General features: G+C 62.3%; 1 protein-coding gene across 1 annotated transcript in view; it reads right to left on the bottom strand.

Annotated features, from left to right (window-relative positions):
• Positions 1-25,055, bottom strand: part of LOC307180639 (uncharacterized protein) — a gene marked incomplete at its 5' end in the record, with an annotated part of 97,304 nt that overhangs the window by 48,078 nt on the left and 24,171 nt on the right. The window contains 4 exons of the mRNA XM_079911005.1: positions 1,378-1,451; positions 8,457-8,530; positions 15,550-15,623; positions 24,384-24,541. Coding sequence (XP_079767131.1) covers positions 1,378-1,451; positions 8,457-8,530; positions 15,550-15,623; positions 24,384-24,541 — 380 coding nt within the window. The remainder of the gene's footprint in view (positions 1-1,377; positions 1,452-8,456; positions 8,531-15,549; positions 15,624-24,383; positions 24,542-25,055) is intronic.

Genomic DNA, 25,055 nt, shown 5'->3' on the forward strand with positions numbered 1-25,055 from the left:
TGAAAAGAACCGGAGGGACGGCACGGGACGGGACGGGATCGCATCTTCTCTCCTTTTCCCTGGCTTTTGTCTCAGCACGCCTTCCTCTCTTTCTCTGACTCCGAATCTGCTGCGCCTCCGGGCCTTGGCAATTCTTTCAAGCCGCGGTACTGAGGTGCGTCGAGGAAAGAAAAGCCGCAAGAGCCCCGCCGTGCTGAGTGCACGTCTTCCGGGACCCACGCCCCACGCCGGAGGACTTGACTCGACGCCCAGATATTACCGTGAAGGGCTCTTGGGATGGCCAAACAGGGTCCTCTGGAAGGCAGTGTCACCCCAGAAATGCCACGCTGCCCTTGCTGCTCGAACCCTGCCTCCGCCCTTCGCTAACCACGGAACGTCAGCCGCGCCGCCGACCCCTCCCTAAACCACGGCGCCACACGCTCACCAGCCCGCCTGGAGAAGCCTTCAATTACTCTGAGCCAGGGTAGGAGGCGTCCTCCTCCCGGCAAGACTGTTTCAACAGAAGACAGGAAGGAGAAGGGAGAAACAGAGACAGAAAGAAAACACCTCCGGCTGCCGGTCACGCACCCACTCAGGCGACATGTCCCACACGGAAGAAGGGGACGTACACCTCCCGGAAGGCCCCACACTGTCAAGTTCCTTGGTTTGTCAAGAGGCAGACTTGGGGAGTGCAAGGAGCCCCACAGAGGGCTGCCCCGTGCCAAACCTCCACGCCGCCCAGCGGGCGCCCCCTCTTCATCATCCCGCAAGGGCACGTCCCCGAGTCCTTCCTGGCTTGGTGGAGGGCCACGGCGGAGAGAGCCGGGCCCAAGAGCGATCAGGAGAGGACGGGAGGAACGGCTATCACGGGCTCCACTCAGAGCACAGGAGGCAAAAAGCCCACGAGGCCTGGCTCCCCCTCAAAGGGTCTCCCCACCGCCGGCCCCCACGTCGGGCTGGGCTGGCACTGCTGCTTCTCGGGCGTGAGGTGGGGCGCCGAGTGATCACGTCACGGGCGGTTGGCTTCACGGAGGCTGGAGCCCAGACCGGGCCCTGGTGCCGGTGCAAGCGGCCCGGGCCCGATCCCTTTCCACTCTCCCCGCCCCCGCAGGGCACGGACCTCAAATGCTACGCACCGATCACCTAGGGTAACCGTACACAGATGCTCGTCCACGCACCTCTTTCTTCCGGCCCCCCAGTCAGGATCTGACTCGAGAGCCTTTCCTACCGTGGCCAGGAACTCCGGCACAGTACACCAGTGTCCCCGTGCCACGATCCCACCTGGGAGTCCCTCCTTCTTGAGCCTTGCTGAACTAGCAGAATCACTGACTTTTTCCTCTGATGAAATAGACTATCTCGGACGGGGGAAGGGGAGAGAACAAAAGAGCACGCACTCACCCAGAACACCAGCGCCTGGAGATGACCGACGTCCCCGGTTTCCCTCTTCCTCCTTTCCTTCCGCTCTGCCTCCTCTGCAACGAGAGAGAACCGAACGCCCATCACTCAGTGTGGGACCACCACGGTGCCGGTGAACGGGGGGCTGGGGGGGTCCGCGTACACCCCCGCCCGCACAACCTCGAGAGAGAGTGCCTCCGGTTCCTACTCGAGTGTACCGGCACCCCCGGGCCAACCAAAAACTTCCAAACGAGGCGCAAGCGTGAAGAATCAACTCCACGCGTCCTTCGGAAATGGCACGGATGCCAGCCGGGGCAGGGGGGGTCGTTAGACAGAAGCAGTTTGTACACAAAGAAGCGCGTCCAGTGAAAACCTTGATCCCGTCATTCCCCCTAAATCTCCTTCCGGCGGGAAGCACAGCCATCACACCCTGGCGTTGACAGGCGCGGAGCTTGTCTCCTCGGCTCTGCACACGTGGGACTATGGCGGGACACCCCCAGGTATCTTGGCAAGCCCGCGCGCGTCCTCCACAACTTCCCAGCAGTTCCTAGGACGCGTGGGTAAAGGGGCACCCACTCGTCTCCCCTCTGGCCGCACAAAGGTCCACCGCACGTACTTTCCGGGCATAAAGGGCACGTGCTCTGGGACGTGGCCCACGTGAGATCTACCCTGCTCCTCTCCTCTGGGTGGACGCCGACGCCGGAGAACGTACCCTGGTCACGCTCACCCACACCCTGGTAACGACAGACTCGGTGGCCCGCGCCTCAGAGCCACTTCCGTGGGAGACAGAAGAGGAGAGGAAGGAACAAGGCGGAAGCCTAGCGTCCAAAGAGGAGGGGCACGTGAGACACCCTACGCTCCTGCCTCCGGGCACAGACAGGGGCACCCTACCCTGGGCAGCTGTCCGAAAAGAAACGGAGGGGACCTAGCAGGACACGACGTCGACTCCGCACAGACGCGCCGACGCCACGGCACGCCTATAGCGCCGTGAGAGCAGCCAAAAAGGCAGAAGACTACCTATCGCTACCTGAGCCTGCTGGGGCCGGGGAGCAGGCGACATGCACACAGCCCTCTGCGGCCCGCTGCCCCCACCTGCATTCAACCCCGGGAGCACACATACGCACGCAGAAATGACGCGTGCTTCCCTCCGCAGACGGGGACAACTTGGGAGCGGCCATCGAGCAACGGCCAGGGCTTTGGCTTTGACCGGGAGAAAGTTCTATCCACAGCGGCACCCCCGAGGCGGTTACAGGGAGAAAGTACGAGAGAAGGGACCTTTTGTACACGCTCTATAGGCGCACGTACACGAGCTTACGCACGACGCACACGTGATACGCACGCGCGCCCACGCACACGTTCGTGTACCTGCGTGCTTACGAATGAACGAGTGGAGCAGGGAACGAGTGAATGAACCGACGAACGAGTCCGGGGGGGGGTTTGAGGCGAGAGTACAGACACACTCCCATGGAGAGCTCCCCAGGAGGGTCTACTGAACTGATGGCCCTCCCCAGGGTCATCTGTCTGTGCGGATGGAGGGGAGCCGCCGGGATGTACACCTGTCCCAGCAACTCCAAACCACCTCCCTGCACCCCCGACCCCGGGCACTCCGTGGCAGAGTGACCGCCTGACGCCCCTGGAGCTGAGCAGGGGCAATGTGCCCCAGCTCCCTTGGGTCCCCGTCAGTGCCTCCCGCTGCCACAGTGGCCTAGACCCTCTCGGGCCTGCTCCTGAGCCCTTAAGCCAGTTCACGTAGCGGGATGAGAACAGCAGAGAGGCAACCACGCGGGAAGACGAGGAACCCAGGTCCCTGTGCCACCTCTGTCTCTGAATCAATGTCCTGAGAGAGCCAGGGTCCTGCCCGACACGACCCAGGTGGATGCCCGTCCCCAGGTGTGCAGACATGACAGGGTCCCGGTCGCCAGGACCTGTGGGCCAGGCAACGTGGACTCCAGACCCCTCCCAGAGGGGTGTGGAGATGGACCCACCGAGGCACGGATTCCTTGGGAGGTCTTTACCTGTGCGCTCCTACTGCCAAGGAGAAGCCCCAAAAGGAAGAGACACCGCCTCCCCCAACACCCCAGTAGGTCCCCCCCCCCCCACTCGGAAGGCTTGGGTGGCTCTTGGGCCTCCCTGGGCCTTTTTCCCTGGGCCTTTTTTGATCCGCAAAGGGCGGAGGGAGAGGCCACGCTCGCGAAGGCGCTGGGCATTTCTGGAGCAACAGTGCCATCAAGCGGAAGCTTTTTCAGCACGGCCTCCAGCCCCTGCCTGTGCATACCGTGGGGAAGGCCCGTGACGGGGAGGAGGGCTGGCTTCGGAGCACTGGGAGCATTCCCGGGCCGAACCTGGCCGCCCGGCACGCCTCCGCGGTAGGTGTGGAAGCCACACGCGGTGGGGTTCGGGGCCGGGCTCGCCCACCGAGGAGCCCCTGGCTGCCAGGCCCGCCGCGCTCCCCACCCTCGGGGCCGTGGCCTCGGCAGCCGCCATGTTCAGGAACAGGGAGCTGAAGCTCCCACCCCAGGGCATCTGGCCCCTGGATCCTGGCCCTCCCTGCAGGAGCGAGGCCGGCCAGTGGGGTCCCTGGGGTCTCAGGGCCACCGGGGACCCAGGACCCGCTGCCGGTGCCCCGGCGGAGGCCCCGGGCCCAGCCACCGTGGACCACGGGGAAAGGGGAGGAGGTGGCCGCCCGGTCCCCTGTCGGGGGCAGCACCCTGCAGACAGCCCGGAGAACGTGTCCTCGTTAGTGCTTGCTCCCAGACGCAGACGAGGAAGAGCAATGCAGGGGCGCTGTGCACGTTCCACCCTCTCGCAGTTGGATCTGGGTTTCGGTTTCTGTACTTCTTGCTCCCGCCATGGAGAGTCCCGATCCCAGGCCCCGCCGCATCCCGTGAGGCCCTTCCTGTGCCGCAGGACACAGGGTACCCAGGACCCACTGGCGATGGGACGCCAAGTGGGCCACGATCGATCGGTACGCAGAGAGGGACGGCACCGGCCGCAGCGAGGGGATCCAGGTCCGTTTTCCGCACCCGAGCTCACCTCGGGAACAGGAACTCTGCGGCCGGGGGACGCCCTATTCCTCGGCCTCCCTCCCCGTGGACGACCCGGGGGTCCTCTCGTTTGGGGAAGACTCCTGGGAGTTTTCACAAGCGGCTCCACGTTCTGCAGGTGCCGCCGTTAGCCCCGGCCAGAGGGGCACGCTGAGAGCACCTGCGGCGGGCCACCAGTCAGAGCGCCTAGCTACCTCAGGACCCGGCCCCAAGGAAAGGCTCTGCCCACGTAAGATGGCCTGACAACGTGTCGGGCGACTCACAGGCGCGAAAGGAGAGGGGCGCGGGGAGGGTTTCGGCGCCCTTCCAGGAGGGGTACGTGTGGAGGGAGGGAGGGGTCCAGCCTGGAGACTTGCTCCCAGTCGGAAGCCCTCCCCCACACCGCACCCCGCCCCGGGACCGGACCCCCACACACACACCAGCCCACCACGCACCCCCGCCCCGGCAGATAAGAGCTGGGCCAAAGGGCAGGAACGGGCCACCGCACAGCTTGCTCCAGAAGCGGCCTATCGGGTCGGCCGGGGACTCGAAGGCACCGCCGCGTGCCCAGGAGTATGCACCTCGTTCCCGGCCTTGGCAGACAAGCTGGACGAGTGCTGGTCATGGGGGAGAGGGTGGTCAAGGGGGGCAGGGGAGGCGTTCCTCTCAGTCCATCAGAGGTGAGCTTCAGGCAGCTTCTTCAGACGCCTTCCCCTTGATTCCCTGGCTGGGCTGCAGGTGCAAGCACAGGGCCGAGACCCGGAGGGCCAGGCCGCAATGCAAGCCGGGGCCTTTCCTTCTCATCGCTGAACTGAGGCTCAGGGCCTCGTGGGGAGAAAGCTGAAGCCTGCTGCAAATGCACGGCCCGGGGGTCCACTCGGCGGGGCTCTGCTCAGCTCCTCTCCTCTCCTCTCGTGTCCTGCCCTCTCCTCTCCGAGAGCCCCGTCCGGGAGCCCTCGGGACAGGCCAGGTCAGGCCTGGGCCACCATCCCGGAGACCGCGCGAGACGGCAGCGCAGCCACCGACTGACTGGACTCTTCGGCTCAGGTGAAGGCCTCCTCCTGCGGTGGCTCCTGCGTCCCGCGAGCGCCGTCCCCTTCTGGACTCGGACTGCCAGCTCTCGCTGGGCCTCGGCCGCCCTCGGCACCGGGTAGCCAGGCTCCACGTGTCGTCTCTGAGCTGGACACAAGAAGGTCGGTGGGCCCGCCTCGGCCGCTGCCGCCAAGGGCGGCGGAACTCCCGTTGCCCGCGGTGGTCTCTGGCTGGGCCGCGAGAGGCTTCCGGGGCCCTGGGCCCGCCTAGGCCGAACCTCCTCTGGCGCCGAGGGGAAGGGACACGCGGCCAAATGCCCGCAGAACCGCGGCCCGGCCTCCTTCGGAGCAGCTTCCTCCAGTCCCGCCCAGACGTGGCGGCCACCAGGGTCCACCGAGACTCCACTTCCTGTAGCCCCACACGCCAGGCGGCCGGGCTGTGCGCCTTGTGCCACTGCCCGTCTCTGGAGCGTCCACGGCACCGCCGGGCCTTGGGCCACGCTTCCCGCCCCTTCCCAGGCGGAGCCCTTGACTTCCCGGGGCCACTGTCCAGTGTTCCCGACTTCGATCCTTCGTCACTCCTCCCCAGGAAGGGACGGGTACAGGGTTCGCGGGATCGGCGGACCCGTTCCTCTTGATGGCACTACTGCACCACGAATGCCAACCTGCCCTGCCCCTTCCCCTCCCCCAGGCCCTCTCCCTCTGCCCTTTGCCGAGGGAAAAACGAAATGCCAACCTCTGCCCAACCTGCCAAAGGCAGGATGGCTCATCAACCCGGCCACTTCAGAGGGGCACGCCTCAAACTCTGGCCCTGCATCCTGCGGGGCCTCGTCTCTGTGGGGTCCTCTTAGCCTGCCGTTATGACTCCCCATCCAGGCACCCAGCCGTTGGACCGGCAGCTGTGTCTATAGCAGCCCACATTTGCCTAACGCCTCGGGAAACACTCTGAGCGTGAGCACAGAGATCCAGTCACGTCTGGCCGGTGCCCGGCGAGGCACCTTCTCACCAGTCACCGAGGGGCAAGCAGCCCGAACGAAGCAAAGGGCCGGCAGCCCACAGGCACAGACGCGGTGCGGGACGAGCTCGGCCTCCTAGGCCAAGACGATGGACTTCCCCCGAGGACCTGGCTCTTCTCCCGCGGCGGCCCGGGGGCGGGAGGGTGGCAGTGGGGTTTGGTGTCCAGGCGTGGACGGTGGCACGCACGGGTCCGTCGGGAGGGCCGCCGGGCGCTGCCCCAGAGACGCCGGAGCGGGTCAGTCTCCTGACACCGCCCAGGGGAAGGCCAGGGATGGGAAGACACCCCCGGGGTGGGTGTGTGGGTGGGTGTAGGCTCCCGCCAACTCGCTGTGCTTTACACCTCGGAGCGACTGGGAGCCACCGCGGACTCCTCTTTAGTTTCTTTGCGGTGCACTGGCGAATGTGGTTTAGACACAGGTTCCTGCCCTTAAGCACCCTCTCAGCGCCTGCCTGGTCGCACTGACTTGGGTGGAGGGCGGGGTGGGCCACTGGGGGCACTGCCGCCACCGGCCCCACCCATGTTGGCTGAAGGAACACACTCTGGATGCCAAGTGCTCCGCGGACACGAGGCCTTGGAAAGAGAAGAGAGCTCTGGTCCACCGCCGCCTCGGGAAGCACCACGCCTCCTCCGTGCTGAAAAGAACCGGAGGGACGGCACGGGACGGGACGGGATCGCATCTTCTCTCCTTTTCCCTGGCTTTTGTCTCAGCACGCCTTCCTCTCTTTCTCTGACTCCGAATCTGCTGCGCCTCCGGGCCTTGGCAATTCTTTCAAGCCGCGGTACTGAGGTGCGTCGAGGAAAGAAAAGCCGCAAGAGCCCCGCCGTGCTGAGTGCACGTCTTCCGGGACCCACGCCCCACGCCGGAGGACTTGACTCGACGCCCAGATATTACCGTGAAGGGCTCTTGGGATGGCCAAACAGGGTCCTCTGGAAGGCAGTGTCACCCCAGAAATGCCACGCTGCCCTTGCTGCTCGAACCCTGCCTCCGCCCTTCGCTAACCACGGAACGTCAGCCGCGCCGCCGACCCCTCGCTAAACCACGGCGCCACACGCTCACCAGCCCGCCTGGAGAAGCCTTCAATTACTCTGAGCCAGGGTAGGAGGCGTCCTCCTCCCGGCAAGACTGTTTCAACAGAAGACAGGAAGGAGAAGGGAGAAACAGAGACAGAAAGAAAACACCTCCGGCTGCCGGTCACGCACCCACTCAGGCGACATGTCCCACACGGAAGAAGGGGACGTACACCTCCCGGAAGGCCCCACACTGTCAAGTTCCTTGGTTTGTCAAGAGGCAGACTTGGGGAGTGCAAGGAGCCCCACAGAGGGCTGCCCCGTGCCAAGCCTCCACGCCGCCCAGCGGGCGCCCCCTCTTCATCATCCCGCAAGGGCACGTCCCCGAGTCCTTCCTGGCTTGGTGGAGGGCCACGGCGGAGAGAGCCGGGCCCAAGAGCGATCAGGAGAGGACGGGAGGAACGGCTATCACGGGCTCCACTCAGAGCACAGGAGGCAAAAAGCCCACGAGGCCTGGCTCCCCCTCAAAGGGTCTCCCCACCGCCGGCCCCCACGTCGGGCTGGGCTGGCACTGCTGCTTCTCGGGGGTGAGGTGGGGCGCCGAGTGATCACGTCACGGGCGGTTGGCTTCACGGAGGCTGGAGCCCAGACCGGGCCCTGGTGCCGGTGCAAGCGGCCCGGGCCCGATCCCTTTCCACTCTCCCCGCCCCCGCAGGGCACGGACCTCAAATGCTACGCACCGATCACCTAGGGTAACCGTACACAGATGCTCGTCCACGCACCTCTTTCTTCCGGCCCCCCAGTCAGGATCTGACTCGAGAGCCTTTCCTACCGTGGCCAGGAACTCCGGCACAGTACACCAGTGTCCCCGTGCCACGATCCCACCTGGGAGTCCCTCCTTCTTGAGCCTTGCTGAACTAGCAGAATCACTGACTTTTTCCTCTGATGAAATAGACTATCTCGGACGGGGGAAGGGGAGAGAACAAAAGAGCACGCACTCACCCAGAACACCAGCGCCTGGAGATGACCGACGTCCCCGGTTTCCCTCTTCCTCCTTTCCTTCCGCTCTGCCTCCTCTGCAACGAGAGAGAACCGAACGCCCATCACTCAGTGTGGGACCACCACGGTGCCGGTGAACGGGGGGCTGGGGGGGTCCGCGTACACCCCCGCCCGCGCAACCTCGAGAGAGAGTGCCTCCGGTTCCTACTCGAGTGTACCGGCACCCCCGGGCCAACCAAAAACTTCCAAACGAGGCGCAAGCGTGAAGAATCAACTCCACGCGTCCTTCGGAAATGGCACGGATGCCAGCCGGGGCAGGGGGGGTCGTTAGACAGAAGCAGTTTGTACACAAAGAAGCGCGTCCAGTGAAAACCTTGATCCCGTCATTCCCCCTAAATCTCCTTCCGGCGGGAAGCACAGCCATCACACCCTGGCGTTGACAGGCGCGGAGCTTGTCTCCTCGGCTCTGCACACGTGGGACTATGGCGGGACACCCCCAGGTATCTTGGCAAGCCCGCACGCGTCCTCCACAACTTCCCAGCAGTTCCTAGGACGCGTGGGTAAAGGGGCACCCACTCGTCTCCCCTCTGGCCGCACAAAGGTCCACCGCACGTACTTTCCGGGCATAAAGGGCACGTGCTCTGGGACGTGGCCCACGTGAGATCTACCCTGCTCCTCTCCTCTGGGTGGACGCCGACGCCGGAGAACGTACCCTGGTCACGCTCACCCACACCCTGGTAACGACAGACTCGGTGGCCCGCGCCTCAGAGCCACTTCCGTGGGAGACAGAAGAGGAGAGGAAGGAACAAGGCGGAAGCCTAGCGTCCAAAGAGGAGGGGCACGTGAGACACCCTACGCTCCTGCCTCCGGGCACAGACAAGGGCACCCTACCCTGGGCAGCTGTCCGAAAAGAAACGGAGGGGACCTAGCAGGACACGACGTCGACTCCGCACAGACGCGCCGACGCCACGGCACGCCTATAGCGCCGTGAGAGCAGCCGAAAAGGCAGAAGACTACCTATCGCTACCTGAGCCTGCTGGGGCCGGGGAGCAGGCGACATGCACACAGCCCTCTGCGGCCCGCTGCCCCCACCTGCATTCAACCCCGGGAGCACACATACGCACGCAGAAATGACGCGTGCTTCCCTCCGCAGACGGGGACAACTTGGGAGCGGCCATCGAGCAACGGCCAGGGCTTTGGCTTTCACCGGGAGAAAGTTCTATCCACAGCGGCACCCCCGAGGCGGTTACAGGGAGAAAGTACGAGAGAAGGGACCTTTTGTACACGCTCTATAGGCGCACGTACACGAGCTTACGCACGACGCACACGTGATACGCACGCGCGCCCACGCACACGTTCGTGTACCTGCGGGCTTACGAATGAACGAGTGGAGCAGGGAACGAGTGAATGAACCGACGAACGAGTCCGGGGGGGTTTGAGGCGAGAGTACAGACACACTCCCATGGAGAGCTCCCCAGAAGGGTCTACTGAACTGATGGCCCTCCCCAGGGTCATCTGTCTGTGCGGATGGAGGGGAGCCGCCGGGATGTACACCTGTCCCAGCAACTCCAAACCACCTCCCTGCACCCCCGACCCCGGGCACTCCGTGGCAGAGTGACCGCCTGACGCCCCTAGAGCTGAGCAGGGGCAATGTGCCCCAGCTCCCTTGGGTCCCCGTCAGTGCCTCCCGCTGCCACAGTGGCCTAGACCCTCTCGGGCCTGCTCCTGAGCCCTTAAGCCAGTTCACGTAGCGGGATGAGAACAGCAGAGAGGCAACCACGCAGGAAGACGAGGAACCCAGGTCCCTGTGCCACCTCTGTCTCTGAATCAATGTCCTGAGAGAGCCAGGGTCCTGCCCGACACGACCCAGGTGGATGCCCGTCCCCAGGTGTGCAGACATGACAGGGTCCCGGTCGCCAGGACCTGTGGGCCAGGCAACGTGGACTCCAGACCCCTCCCAGAGGGGTGTGGAGATGGACCCACCGAGGCACGGATTCCTTGGGAGGTCTTTACCTGTGCGCTCCTACTGCCAAGGAGAAGCCCCAAAAGGAAGAGACACCGCCTCCCCCAACACCCCAGTAGGTCCCCCCCCCCCCACTCGGAAGGCTTGGGTGGCTCTTGGGCCTCCCTGGGCCTTTTTCCCTGGGCCTTTTTTGATCCGCAAAGGGCGGAGGGAGAGGCCACGCTCGCGAAGGCGCTGGGCATTTCTGGAGCAACAGTGCCATCAAGCGGAAGCTTTTTCAGCACGGCCTCCAGCCCCTGCCTGTGCATACCGTGGGGAAGGCCCGTGACGGGGAGGAGGGCTGGCTTCGGAGCACTGGGAGCATTCCCGGGCCGAACCTGGCCGCCCGGCACGCCTCCGCGGTAGGTGTGGAAGCCACACGCGGTGGGGTTCGGGGCCGGGCTCGCCCACCGAGGAGCCCCTGGCTGCCAGGCCCGCCGCGCTCCCCACCCTCGGGGCCGTGGCCTCGGCAGCCGCCATGTTCAGGAACAGGGAGCTGAAGCTCCCACCCCAGGGCATCTGGCCCCTGGATCCTGGCCCTCCCTGCAGGAGCGAGGCCGGCCAGTGGGGTCCCTGGGGTCTCAGGGCCACCGGGGACCCAGGACCCGCTGCCGGTGCCCCGGCGGAGGCCCCGGGCCCAGCCACCGTGGACCACGGGGAAAGGGGAGGAGGTGGCCGCCCGGTCCCCTGTCGGGGGCAGCACCCTGCAGACAGCCCGGAGAACGTGTCCTCGTTAGTGCTTGCTCCCAGACGCAGACGAGGAAGAGCAATGCAGGGGCGCTGTGCACGTTCCACCCTCTCGCAGTTGGATCTGGGTTTCGGTTTCTGTACTTCTTGCTCCCGCCATGGAGAGTCCCGATCCCAGGCCCCGCCGCATCCCGTGAGGCCCTTCCTGTGCCGCAGGACACAGGGTACCCAGGACCCACTGGCGATGGGACGCCAAGTGGGCCACGATCGATCGGTACGCAGAGAGGGACGGCACCGGCCGCAGCGAGGGGATCCAGGTCCGTTTTCCGCACCCGAGCTCACCTCGGGAACAGGAACTCTGCGGCCGGGGGACGCCCTATTCCTCGGCCTCCCTCCCCGTGGACGACCCGGGGGTCCTCTCGTTTGGGGAAGACTCCTGGGAGTTTTCACAAGCGGCTCCACGTTCTGCAGGTGCCGCCGTTGGCCCCGGCCAGAGGGGCACGCTGAGAGCACCTGCGGCGGGCCACCAGTCAGAGCGCCTAGCTACCTCAGGACCCGGCCCCAAGGAAAGGCTCTGCCCACGTAAGATGGCCTGACAACGTGTCGGGCGACTCACAGGCGCGAAAGGAGAGGGGCGCGGGGAGGGTTTCGGCGCCCTTCCAGGAGGGGTACGTGTGGAGGGAGGGAGGGGTCCAGCCTGGAGACTTGCTCCCAGTCGGAAGCCCTCCCCCACACCGCACCCCGCCCCGGGACCGGACCCCCACACACACACCAGCCCACCACGCACCCCCGCCCCGGCAGATAAGAGCTGGGCCAAAGGGCAGGAACGGGCCACCGCACAGCTTGCTCCAGAAGCGGCCTATCGGGTCGGCCGGGGACTCGAAGGCACCGCCGCGTGCCCAGGAGTATGCACCTCGTTCCCGGCCTTGGCAGACAAGCTGGACGAGTGCTGGTCATGGGGGAGAGGGTGGTCAAGGGGGGCAGGGGAGGCGTTCCTCTCAGTCCATCAGAGGTGAGCTTCAGGCAGCTTCTTCAGACGCCTTCCCCTTGATTCCCTGGCTGGGCTGCAGGTGCAAGCACAGGGCCGAGACCCGGAGGGCCAGGCCGCAATGCAAGCCGGGGCCTTTCCTTCTCATCGCTGAACTGAGGCTCAGGGCCTCGTGGGGAGAAAGCTGAAGCCTGCTGCAAATGCACGGCCCGGGGGTCCACTCGGCGGGGCTCTGCTCAGCTCCTCTCCTCTCCTCTCCTCTCGTGTCCTGCCCTCTCCTCTCCGAGAGCCCCGTCCGGGAGCCCTCGGGACAGGCCAGGTCAGGCCTGGGCCACCATCCCGGAGACCGCGCGAGACGGCAGCGCAGCCACCGACTGACTGGACTCTTCGGCTCAGGTGAAGGCCTCCTCCTGTGGTGGCTCCTGCGTCCCGCGAGCGCCGTCCCCTTCTGGACTCGGACTGCCAGCTCTCGCTGGGCCTCGGCCGCCCTCGGCACCGGGTAGCCAGGCTCCACGTGTCGTCTCTGAGCTGGACACAAGAAGGTCGGTGGGCCCGCCTCGGCCGCTGCCGCCAAGGGCGGCGGAACTCCCGTTGCCCGCGGTGGTCTCTGGCTGGGCCGCACCGCGGCCCAGAGAGGCTTCCGGGGCCCTGGGCCCGCCTAGGCCGAACCTCCTCTGGCGCCGAGGGGAAGGGACACGCGGCCAAATGCCCGCAGAACCGCGGCCCGGCCTCCTTCGGAGCAGCTTCCTCCAGTCCCGCCCAGACGTGGCGGCCACCAGGGTCCACCGAGACTCCACTTCCTGTAGCCCCACACGCCAGGCGGCCGGGCTGTGCGCCTTGTGCCACTGCCCGTCTCTGGAGCGTCCACGGCACCGCCGGGCCTTGGGCCACGCTTCCCGCCCCTTCCCAGGTGGAGCCCTTGACTTCCCGGGGCCACTGTCCAGTGTTCCCGACTTCGATCCTTCGTCACTCCTCCCCAGGAAGGGACGGGTACAGGGTTCGCGGGATCGGCGGACCCGTTCCTCTTGATGGCACTACTGCACCACGAATGCCAACCTGCCCTGCCCCTTCCCCTCCCCCAGGCCCTCTCCCTCTGCCCTTTGCCGAGGGAAAAACGAAATGCCAACCTCTGCCCAACCTGCCAAAGGCAGGATGGCTCATCAACCCGGCCACTTCAGAGGGGCGCGCCTCAAACTCTGGCCCTGCATCCTGCGGGGCCTCGTCTCTGTGGGGTCCTCTTAGCCTGCCGTTATGACTCCCCATCCAGGCACCCAGCCGTTGGACCGGCAGCTGTGTCTTTAGCAGCCCACATTTGCCTAACGCCTCGGGAAACACTCTGAGCGTGAGCACAGAGATCCAGTCACGTCTGGCCGGTGCCCGGCGAGGCACCTTCTCACCAGTCACCGAGGGGCAAGCAGCCCGAACGAAGCAAAGGGCCGGCAGCCCACAGGCACAGACGCGGTGCGGGACGAGCTCGGCCTCCTAGGCCAAGACGATGGACTTCCCCCGAGGACCTGGCTCTTCTCCCGCGGCGGCCCGGGGGCGGGAGGGTGGCAGTGGGGTTTGGTGTCCAGGCGTGGACGGTGGCACGCACGGGTCCGTCGGGAGGGCCGCCGGGCGCTGCCCCAGAGACGCCGGAGCGGGTCAGTCTCCTGACACCGCCCAGGGGAAGGCCAGGGATGGGAAGACACCCCCGGGGTGGGTGTGTGGGTGGGTGTAGGCTCCCGCCAACTCGCTGTGCTTTACACCTCGGAGCGACTGGGAGCCACCGCGGACTCCTCTTTAGTTTCTTTGCGGTGCACTGGCGAATGTGGTTTAGACACAGGTTCCTGCCCTTAAGTACCCTCTCAGCGCCTGCCTGGTCGCACTGACTTGGGTGGAGGGCGGGGTGGGCCACTGGGGGCACTGCCGCCACCGGCCCCACCCATGTTGGCTGAAGGAACACACTCTGGATGCCAAGTGCTCCGCGGACACGAGGCCTTGGAAAGAGAAGAGAGCTCTGGTCCACCGCCGCCTCGGGAAGCACCACGCCTCCTCCGTGCTGAAAAGAACCGGAGGGACGGGACGGGACGGGACGGGATCGCATCTTCTCTCCTTTTCCCTGGCTTTTGTCTCAGCACGCCTTCCTCTCTTTCTCTGACTCCGAATCTGCTGCGCCTCCGGGCCTTGGCAATTCTTTCAAGCCGCGGTACTGAGGTGCGTCGAGGAAAGAAAAGCCGCAAGAGCCCCGCCGTGCTGAGTGCACGTCTTCCGGGACCCACGCCCCACGCCGGAGGACTTGACTCGACGCCCAGATATTACCGTGAAGGGCTCTTGGGATGGCCAAACAGGGTCCTCTGGAAGGCAGTGTCACCCCAGAAATGCCACGCTGCCCTTGCTGCTCGAACCCTGCCTCCGCCCTTCGCTAACCACGGAACGTCAGCCGCGCCGCCGACCCCTCGCTAAACCACGGCGCCACACGCTCACCAGCCCGCCTGGAGAAGCCTTCAATTACTCTGAGCCAGGGTAGGAGGCGTCCTCCTCCCGGCAAGACTGTTTCAACAGAAGACAGGAAGGAGAAGGGAGAAACAGAGACAGAAAGAAAACACCTCCGGCTGCCGGTCACGCACCCACTCAGGCGACATGTCCCACACGGAAGAAGGGGACGTACACCTCCCGGAAGGCCCCACACTGTCAAGTTCCTTGGTTTGTCAAGAGGCAGACTTGGGGAGTGCAAGGAGCCCCACAGAGGGCTGCCCCGTGCCAAGCCTCCACGCCGCCCAGCGGGCGCCCCCTCTTCATCATCCCGCAAGGGCACGTCCCCGAGTCCTTCCTGGCTTGGTGGAGGGCCACGGCGGAGAGAGCCGGGCCCAAGAGCGATCAGGAGAGGACGGGAGGAACGGCTATCACGGGCTCCACTCAGAGCACAGGAGGCAAAAAGCCCACGAGGCCTGGCTCCCCCTCAAAGGGTCTCCCCACCGCCGGCCCCCACGTCGGGCTGGGCTGGCACTGCTGCTTCTCGGGGGTGAGGTGGGGCGCCGAGTGATCACGTCACGGGCGGTTGGCTTCACGGAGGCTGGAGCCCAGACCGGGCCCTGGTGCCGGTGCAAGCGGCCCGGGCCCGATCCCTTTCCACTCTCCCCGCCCCCGCAGGGCACGGACCTCAAATGCTACGCACCGATCACCTAGGGTAACCGTACACAGATGCTCGTCCACGCACCTCTTTCTTCCGGCCCCCCAGTCAGGATCTGACTCGAGAGCCTTTCCTACCGTGGCCAGGAACTCCGGCACAGTACACCAGTGTCCCCGTGCCACGATCCCACCTGGGAGTCCCTCCTTCTTGAGCCTTGCTGAACTAGCAGAATCACTGACTTTTTCCTCTGATGAAATAGACTATCTCGGACGGGGGAAGGGGAGAGAACAAAAGAGCACGCACTCACCCAGAACACCAGCGCCTGGAGATGACCGACGTCCCCGGTTTCCCTCTTCCTCCTTTCCTTCCGCTCTGCCTCCTCTGCAACGAGAGAGAACCGAACGCCCATCACTCAGTGTGGGACCACCACGGTGCCGGTGAACGGGGGGCTGGGGGGGTCCGCGTACACCCCCGCCCGCACAACCTCGAGAGAGAGTGCCTCCGGTTCCTACTCGAGTGTACCGGCACCCCCGGGCCAACCAAAAACTTCCAAACGAGGCGCAAGCGTGAAGAATCAACTCCACGCGTCCTTCGGAAATGGCACGGATGCCAGCCGGGGCAGGGGGGGTCGTTAGACAGAAGCAGTTTGTACACAAAGAAGCGCGTCCAGTGAAAACCTTGATCCCGTCATTCCCCCTAAATCTCCTTCCGGCGGGAAGCACAGCCATCACACCCTGGCGTTGACAGGCGCGGAGCTTGTCTCCTCGGCTCTGCACACGTGGGACTATGGCGGGACACCCCCAGGTATCTTGGCAAGCCCGCGCGCGTCCTCCACAACTTCCCAGCAGTTCCTAGGACGCGTGGGTAAAGGGGCACCCACTCGTCTCCCCTCTGGCCGCACAAAGGTCCACCGCACGTACTTTCCGGGCATAAAGGGCACGTGCTCTGGGACGTGGCCCACGTGAGATCTACCCTGCTCCTCTCCTCTGGGTGGACGCCGACGCCGGAGAACGTACCCTGGTCACGCTCACCCACACCCTGGTAACGACAGACTCGGTGGCCCGCGCCTCAGAGCCACTTCCGTGGGAGACAGAAGAGGAGAGGAAGGAACAAGGCGGAAGCCTAGCGTCCAAAGAGGAGGGGCACGTGAGACACCCTACGCTCCTGCCTCCGGGCACAGACAAGGGCACCCTACCCTGGGCAGCTGTCCGAAAAGAAACGGAGGGGACCTAGCAGGACACGACGTCGACTCCGCACAGACGCGCCGACGCCACGGCACGCCTATAGCGCCGTGAGAGCAGCCGAAAAGGCAGAAGACTACCTATCGCTACCTGAGCCTGCTGGGGCCGGGGAGCAGGCGACATGCACACAGCCCTCTGCGGCCCGCTGCCCCCACCTGCATTCAACCCCGGGAGCACACATACGCACGCAGAAATGACGCGTGCTTCCCTCCGCAGACGGGGACAACTTGGGAGCGGCCATCGAGCAACGGCCAGGGCTTTGGCTTTCACCGGGAGAAAGTTCTATCCACAGCGGCACCCCCGAGGCGGTTACAGGGAGAAAGTACGAGAGAAGGGACCTTTTGTACACGCTCTATAGGCGCACGTACACGAGCTTACGCACGACGCACACGTGATACGCACGCGCGCCCACGCACACGTTCGTGTACCTGCGGGCTTACGAATGAACGAGTGGAGCAGGGAACGAGTGAATGAACCGACGAACGAGTCCGGGGGGGTTTGAGGCGAGAGTACAGACACACTCCCATGGAGAGCTCCCCAGAAGGGTCTACTGAACTGATGGCCCTCCCCAGGGTCATCTGTCTGTGCGGATGGAGGGGAGCCGCCGGGATGTACACCTGTCCCAGCAACTCCAAACCACCTCCCTGCACCCCCGACCCCGGGCACTCCGTGGCAGAGTGACCGCCTGACGCCCCTGGAGCTGAGCAGGGGCAATGTGCCCCAGCTCCCTTGGGTCCCCGTCAGTGCCTCCCGCTGCCACAGTGGCCTAGACCCTCTCGGGCCTGCTCCTGAGCCCTTAAGCCAGTTCACGTAGCGGGATGAGAACAGCAGAGAGGCAACCACGCAGGAAGACGAGGAACCCAGGTCCCTGTGCCACCTCTGTCTCTGAATCAATGTCCTGAGAGAGCCAGGGTCCTGCCCGACACGACCCAGGTGGATGCCCGTCCCCAGGTGTGCAGACATGACAGGGTCCCGGTCGCCAGGACCTGTGGGCCAGGCAACGTGGACTCCAGACCCCTCCCAGAGGGGTGTGGAGATGGACCCACCGAGGCACGGATTCCTTGGGAGGTCTTTACCTGTGCGCTCCTACTGCCAAGGAGAAGCCCCAAAAGGAAGAGACACCGCCTCCCCCAACACCCCAGTAGGTCCCCCCCCCCCCACTCGGAAGGCTTGGGTGGCTCTTGGGCCTCCCTGGGCCTTTTTCCCTGGGCCTTTTTTGATCCGCAAAGGGCGGAGGGAGAGGCCACGCTCGCGAAGGCGCTGGGCATTTCTGGAGCAACAGTGCCATCAAGCGGAAGCTTTTTCAGCACGGCCTCCAGCCCCTGCCTGTGCATACCGTGGGGAAGGCCCGTGACGGGGAGGAGGGCTGGCTTCGGAGCACTGGGAGCATTCCCGGGCCGAACCTGGCCGCCCGGCACGCCTCCGCGGTAGGTGTGGAAGCCACACGCGGTGGGGTTCGGGGCCGGGCTCGCCCACCGAGGAGCCCCTGGCTGCCAGGCCCGCCGCGCTCCCCACCCTCGGGGCCGTGGCCTCGGCAGCCGCCATGTTCAGGAACAGGGAGCTGAAGCTCCCACCCCAGGGCATCTGGCCCCTGGATCCTGGCCCTCCCTGCAGGAGCGAGGCCGGCCAGTGGGGTCCCTGGGGTCTCAGGGCCACCGGGGACCCAGGACCCGCTGCCGGTGCCCCGGCGGAGGCCCCGGGCCCAGCCACCGTGGACCACGGGGAAAGGGGAGGAGGTGGCCGCCCGGTCCCCTGTCGGGGGCAGCACCCTGCAGACAGCCCGGAGAACGTGTCCTCGTTAGTGCTTGCTCCCAGACGCAGACGAGGAAGAGCAATGCAGGGGCGCTGTGCACGTTCCACCCTCTCGCAGTTGGATCTGGGTTTCGGTTTCTGTACTTCTTGCTCCCGCCATGGAGAGTCCGGATCCCAGGCCCCACCGCATCCCGTGAGGCCCTTCCTGTGCCGCAGGACACAGGGTACCCAGGACCCACTGGCGATGGGACGCCAAGTGGGCCACGATCGATCGGTACGCAGAGAGGGACGGCACCGTCCGCAGCGAGGGGATCCAGGTCCGTTTTCCGCACCCGAGCTCACCTCGGGAACAGGAACTCTGCGGCCGGGGGACGCCCTATTCCTCGGCCTCCCTCCCCGTGGACGACCCGGGGGTCCTCTCGTTTGGGGAAGACTCCTGGGAGTTTTCACAAGCGGCTCCACGTTCTGCAGGTGCCGCCGTTGGCCCCGGCCAGAGGGGCACGCTGAGAGCACCTGCGGCGGGCCACCAGTCAGAGCGCCTAGCTACCTCAGGACCCGGCCCCAAGGAAAGGCTCTGCCCACGTAAGATGGCCTGACAACGTGTCGGGCGACTCACAGGCGCGAAAGGAGAGGGGCGCGGGGAGGGTTTCGGCGCCCTTCCAGGAGGGGTACGTGTGGAGGGAGGGAGGGGTCCAGCCTGGAGACTTGCTCCCAGTCGGAAGCCCTCCCCCACACCGCACCCCGCCCCGGGACCGGACCCCCACACACACACCAGCCCACCACGCACCCCCGCCCCGGCAGATAAGAGCTGGGCCAAAGGGCAGGAACGGGCCACCGCACAGCTTGCTCCAGAAGCGGCCTATCGGGTCGGCCGGGGACTTGAAGGCACCGCCGCGTGCCCAGGAGTATGCACCTCGTTCCCGGCCTTGGCAGACAAGCTGGACGAGTGCTGGTCATGGGGGAGAGGGTGGTCAAGGGGGGCAGGGGAGGCGTTCCTCTCAGTCCATCAGAGGTGAGCTTCAGGCAGCTTCTTCAGACGCCTTCCCCTTGATTCCCTGGCTGGGCTGCAGGTGCAAGCACAGGGCCGAGACCCGGAGGGCCAGGCCGCAATGCAAGCCGGGGCCTTTCCTTCTCATCGCTGAACTGAGGCTCAGGGCCTCGTGGGGAGAAAGCTGAAGCCTGCTGCAAATGCACGGCCCGGGGGTCCACTCGGCGGGGCTCTGCTCAGCTCCTCTCCTCTCCTCTCGTGTCCTGCCCTCTCCTCTCCGAGAGCCCCGTCCGGGAGCCCTCGGGACAGGCCAGGTCAGGCCTGGGCCACCATCCCGGAGACCGCGCGAGACGGCAGCGCAGCCACCGACTGACTGGACTCTTCGGCTCAGGTGAAGGCCTCCTCCTGCGGTGGCTCCTGCGTCCCGCGAGCGCCGTCCCCTTCTGGACTCGGACTGCCAGCTCTCGCTGGGCCTCGGCCGCCCTCGGCACCGGGTAGCCAGGCTCCACGTGTCGTCTCTGAGCTGGACACAAGAAGGTCGGTGGGCCCGCCTCGGCCGCTGCCGCCAAGGGCGGCGGAACTCCCGTTGCCCGCGGTGGTCTCTGGCTGGGCCGCGAGAGGCTTCCGGGGCCCTGGGCCCGCCTAGGCCGAACCTCCTCTGGCGCCGAGGGGAAGGGACACGCGGCCAAATGCCCGCAGAACCGCGGCCCGGCCTCCTTCGGAGCAGCTTCCTCCAGTCCCGCCCAGACGTGGCGGCCACCAGGGTCCACCGAGACTCCACTTCCTGTAGCCCCACACGCCAGGCGGCCGGGCTGTGCGCCTTGTGCCACTGCCCGTCTCTGGAGCGTCCACGGCACCGCCGGGCCTTGGGCCACGCTTCCCGCCCCTTCCCAGGCGGAGCCCTTGACTTCCCGGGGCCACTGTCCAGTGTTCCCGACTTCGATCCTTCGTCACTCCTCCCCAGGAAGGGACGGGTACAGGGTTCGCGGGATCGGCGGACCCGTTCCTCTTGATGGCACTACTGCACCACGAATGCCAACCTGCCCTGCCCCTTCCCCTCCCCCAGGCCCTCTCCCTCTGCCCTTTGCCGAGGGAAAAACGAAATGCCAACCTCTGCCCAACCTGCCAAAGGCAGGATGGCTCATCAACCCGGCCACTTCAGAGGGGCGCGCCTCAAACTCTGGCCCTCCATCCTGCGGGGCCCCGTTTCTGTGGCGTCTCTGCGCAGTGTGCTTGGCATCTGGGAATGAGTTCCTCTTGATGGCAGTATTGCACCAGAAATGCCATCCTGCCCTTCCTCACCACTAGTCCCCCATCTCGTAAACCTGTTCTTGTGCCTTTTGTGAGGGGGAAAATACACCAACCCCTGTCCAACCTGCCGCCAACATGGCGGCTCACCATTTTGGCCAAATTTGGGTAGCACTTCCACATGTGGATGAGCAGAGCCTCATCCCTCTTTGGTCCTCTTAGCCCGCCTTCTGGCCAGAAAAGGAAAGGATCCTCATCCAGGTAGCTAGCAGTGGATCTGAACCTATTCCCTATCCGTTCCTGTGTCTTTAGCACTGGAGTAGGGCAAGAGACCTCAGCAGGTGCACCACACGTGGTCCTAGCCCCTGCTTACTAGTGCTAGCTGAGGTACAGTCTAGAGTCACAGAGAGGCCAGCCTGATGGTTTTACACACAGGTCAGTCTAGAGGAGGCAGATTCCATATCAGAGACACCAAAGTAACCAGTGTTGGTGGAGGGTCACTCTGTTTACCACTGTTTAACACAATGCCAGGAATTAAATATAAATTGCTCTAGAACAGTGTATAAAAAGCCCTATCTTCAGGTAATGCCAAGTCTAGCATTTCCTTTTTAAAAACATTTTATGGCTTCCACCACCCACCCATCCAATCACTAATGTAGAGTCTCTGCGTCATAAAAGAACAAATAATATCAGTGGAAGAAGTCTTTCCAGAAGAAAATCATCAGTATTTGGTAACCTTTTGTTTCAATAGAGAAGATGTTTATCCCTTTCACTAGGCAATGCAAAGGAAGGGTAATGCAAATATATTACAGGTGTTTTGTTTTGACCCTTTTAATAATGTCTGGGTCTTAATCTCCAGAGTTTCTTAAGCCCATCTTGTTATGTATTGGGAAGGATGTCTCTACCCTTTCATTATACATTTATTGAGATATTCATCCTCTTCTGGAATCACCAGATCAAAGTCTGTTTTCAATACTTCTTGTCCATAATAATCAACTGAGCCCCTAATTCCTTGTTTCCCATTGATTTCAAGTTCCTCCTGTTTGGAAAGACACCTGGGACCTCAAGCAGACAGGCCTCTTTATATGTCCAGGTGTTAACTTTGGTGAAAAGGGCACAGTTAGGGCTTCCCTGGTGGTGTAGTGGTTGGGAGTCCGCCTGCCGATGCAGGGGACGTGGGTTCGTGCCCCGGTCCGGGAGGATCCCACGTGCCGCGGAGCGGCTGGGCCCGTGGGCCATGGCCGCTGAGCCTGCGCATCTGGAGCCTGTGCTCCGCAATGGGCAGAGGCCACACAGTGAGAGGCCCGCGTACCGCAAAAAAAAAAAAAAAAAAAGGCCACAGTTATATCACCTTGCTCACAGCCTTGGGTAGGGAGTTTGTGTGGGTCAGGGCCTAGTCACTGGCTTAATAAACAGGAGGATCTCAGCATCCTTTCCACTTAACATTAACTTGCAAAATGTTTAGAAATCTTAGAAGTGTGTAAAAAAAGGGAAATCAAGGGTTTCGGTATCCCTATAACGAGGTGCTTTAAAAAATTAGTGATACTTGACTCTGCAACAGTGCGCGTAAGAGGGAAAACATTTCAGAGATGTTGATTTTTAACTTCTTTTCCCCCGACTTTACCCACCCAGTGCTCAAAAATCCAACACTCGGAGGGGTACGTTTCACAAAGTTCTAACCTTTCGAAGGGTTGATTAGAATATGGAAAATATACCATTCACTGAAACCGAGAAAATTAACGAAAGTCCTGACAATCAAGTGCTTTACGAATGCTTTTTATAAGCCAATTCCATAAATAAATATCCAGTTAGAAACAAAGTTTACAGGATTTTAAATTATCAATGATGAAAGATTATATGCTTAGGGTAATGTTAATACACACATGAAAATCTACAGGAGGAAAAGTTAAAAATTCCTGTAGGACAGACAAGTAGACTTAAACAAGATGAAAGATGTACTACATTCTCGGATAAACAGACTTAGACTCAAGAACATAACAATTCTTCATCAGTTAATCAATCAATCCATTCTAATCCCAAAGAAAATCCAAAAGGCTTTTGAACACTTTGTTATTTTCCACTGTTAATAAGGGAAAACAAACAGGCAGAGATATCCAAGAGCGTTATGACAATGAATAGCCATGTTATGAGAGAACTAGTCATACCACATGTGAAAATATATAGAACACAAAGTTCAAGAATAGACCTGAAGACATACAAGAATTTAGTATACACTGAGGCAGCCTCCCAAATCAATGAGTATAGACAGCCTTGGGACAAAGTGATACCCATCTAGAATAGGCTCATAGTTCCACACCTCTCACAATAAACCACGATGAACTGTACAGGGATCCAAGAATTAAAGGTACAATGCACAGAAGCACACAACTACTAGAAGAAATAACAGGCAAGATTCCTTTATAGCTCGGGAGCAGGAAAAGCCTTTTGTACGTCTGACCCAAAAATCCATTAAAAAAAAAAGAGGATAAATGTGAACACCTAAAATTTACCATGCTAACGAAAAAAGCATAATCGAAGTTAGAAAAGCATTGATAAACGGGAAAAAATATTTAATTCACAGCAGTAGTCTTCCTAACACAGAGAGCAAGCTTCTAGATATCGTTTAAGAGTAACAACCAAGAGAAAGACATTACTAGTTCACAGAAAAAGAGCCACAAAAGGCCCTTAAATATACAAAAAGATTCCCCAGCCGCACATATAAAGGGAAATACAAACAAAAACTACTACACTACTGTATAATTTCATACAAAGTATGAGTTCCCAACCAAGACCTGCCCTTTCAGAGGGGCCTGTATTACCTACCATTTCCTCACCTCTCGAGTCTGACTTGTCTCAAATCCCCTTTACCCATGAAATGGTTATAATCGCACTGTAAACAAAGTACAGTCCTTTATATGAAAATCCCTAACCCTTTAATTTCGATTGCCCTCTCATGCCATCAAATCTCTACGGAAGTTCTTCGAATTTTTAAATTTTGGTAATAAGGCCAACCTGCTGCCAATTATCAGTAACAAGAAACAGGCATTTGCACGAACCCGCACCCTTAACGGTGTCATAAAAAAAACCTGCGGTTTTTTTCTTTTGGAGTTTTTTGTCCACATACAGCTTGCTCACCTTATTCACATTTTGTATTATTACCATGAACTTTTATCTTTGATAACCTGAAATTATTTCTTTAAAAAGCTTCATTGCTTCTTTCATTAATAAAAGGACTCCTGTTATTGCACAGAACTGTAAATAAATAAAAACATAAAGCACCAGTATTCCTATCACTTGCAGAGAGACCCTGAAAATTTGGGGGTTTATTCTTCCACGTGGTTAAATGCACACGTGAAAATGGAGCTAGAAGTTTTTTAGGTCAAAAATTCATGAAAGGAAATGTTACTTCTCTAGGGATACATTCCGGGGAGCCCAGTCCCTGTCGGCAGCGCACTCAATCCCACCCAACCAAGCCGACCCTCCTGCGGCCGCGTAAATGGGGAGGGAAGGGAGAAGGAGTTGGCGGCCCCGCACTCTCCTCCTGCCCGCCCCGCCCTCTGGCCACAGAGAACCGCTTCCCGAAGGGCTCTACTTGGACGCTCTCCCTACTGGCGCCAGGGCACAGAACTCAGGCGGCGGTACAATCCCGGCGCCCACGCTCAGCCAGCCTCGCCTAAACTCCAGACCCCGGCCGGGCCCACGCGGCGCCCCCTCGGCCCGTCCCCGCCTCCCCGCGAGCCGGCCAGGATGCAGCCACCATTGGCCGACGTCGCACGCCAGGCATAGGCTGCCCAGACGCTAGAGGACGGGGAGGGTCCCCGGGATCAGAAAGGCTGCCGGACGGTGCCCAGCCCCCGGCCCCGCGTCGCCCCGCGTCAGGGAAAGGAAACGAAGGAGGCTGAGGGGACCCACCTGGCTGAGACCACGCTCCAGCGGGAAACACCCGGTCAACTCTGAACTTCGCGCGGGGGCCGGCGGGACTCGACTGCGCCCCACGCCCACCCCTGCCGTAAAGCGGCGCCTGCGTGGCCCCGCGTAGACGACCCCCCGCCCTCTGTCGTCCGCGTCTCCTAGGAGAAGCCCGGGTGGTGGGGCGCGGCGGGAGGGGAGGGGGAGAGGAGGGGTGGGAATACGGGTTCCTCGGTGTTGGCCCCGCCCAGGGGAGGGGTGGGACATCCTCAATTGGTCCCAGGTGGCGAGAGGTGGGAGAGGTGAGCTTGGGAAAGTCTGAGAGGAAACCTCAGGCGTTTTGCTCTCTGCTCGGGAGAACCAACTTGTCCCCCTTGTAGGGTCCCTGCCGCCAACGATGTATGCGAAGGAACAGTAAAACGGAAATTTTACCGTTCAACAGTCGCAAAACTATTTAGAGGAAAGAAGTTTAAGTACACTTGCAAACGACGTGACGAGTTTGTATCCTTCATATGCTTGAGGTTATTAATACTTGAATTGCTCCCTCCTCAGGTGAGGGGCAGAGTCCCAAGAGCAGGCACGCCCTGCGCCCCGTCACCTCCCGCTCTTTGCCAAGGACCTGCTAGGAAGCCAGCGCCTCTGAAGCGGTTTTCCGGGGCTGCTGCAGGTGGTGTC

Source organism: Stenella coeruleoalba (genome assembly GCF_951394435.1).
Source record: "Stenella coeruleoalba genome assembly, chromosome: X".
Lineage (NCBI taxonomy): Eukaryota > Metazoa > Chordata > Mammalia > Artiodactyla > Delphinidae > Stenella > Stenella coeruleoalba.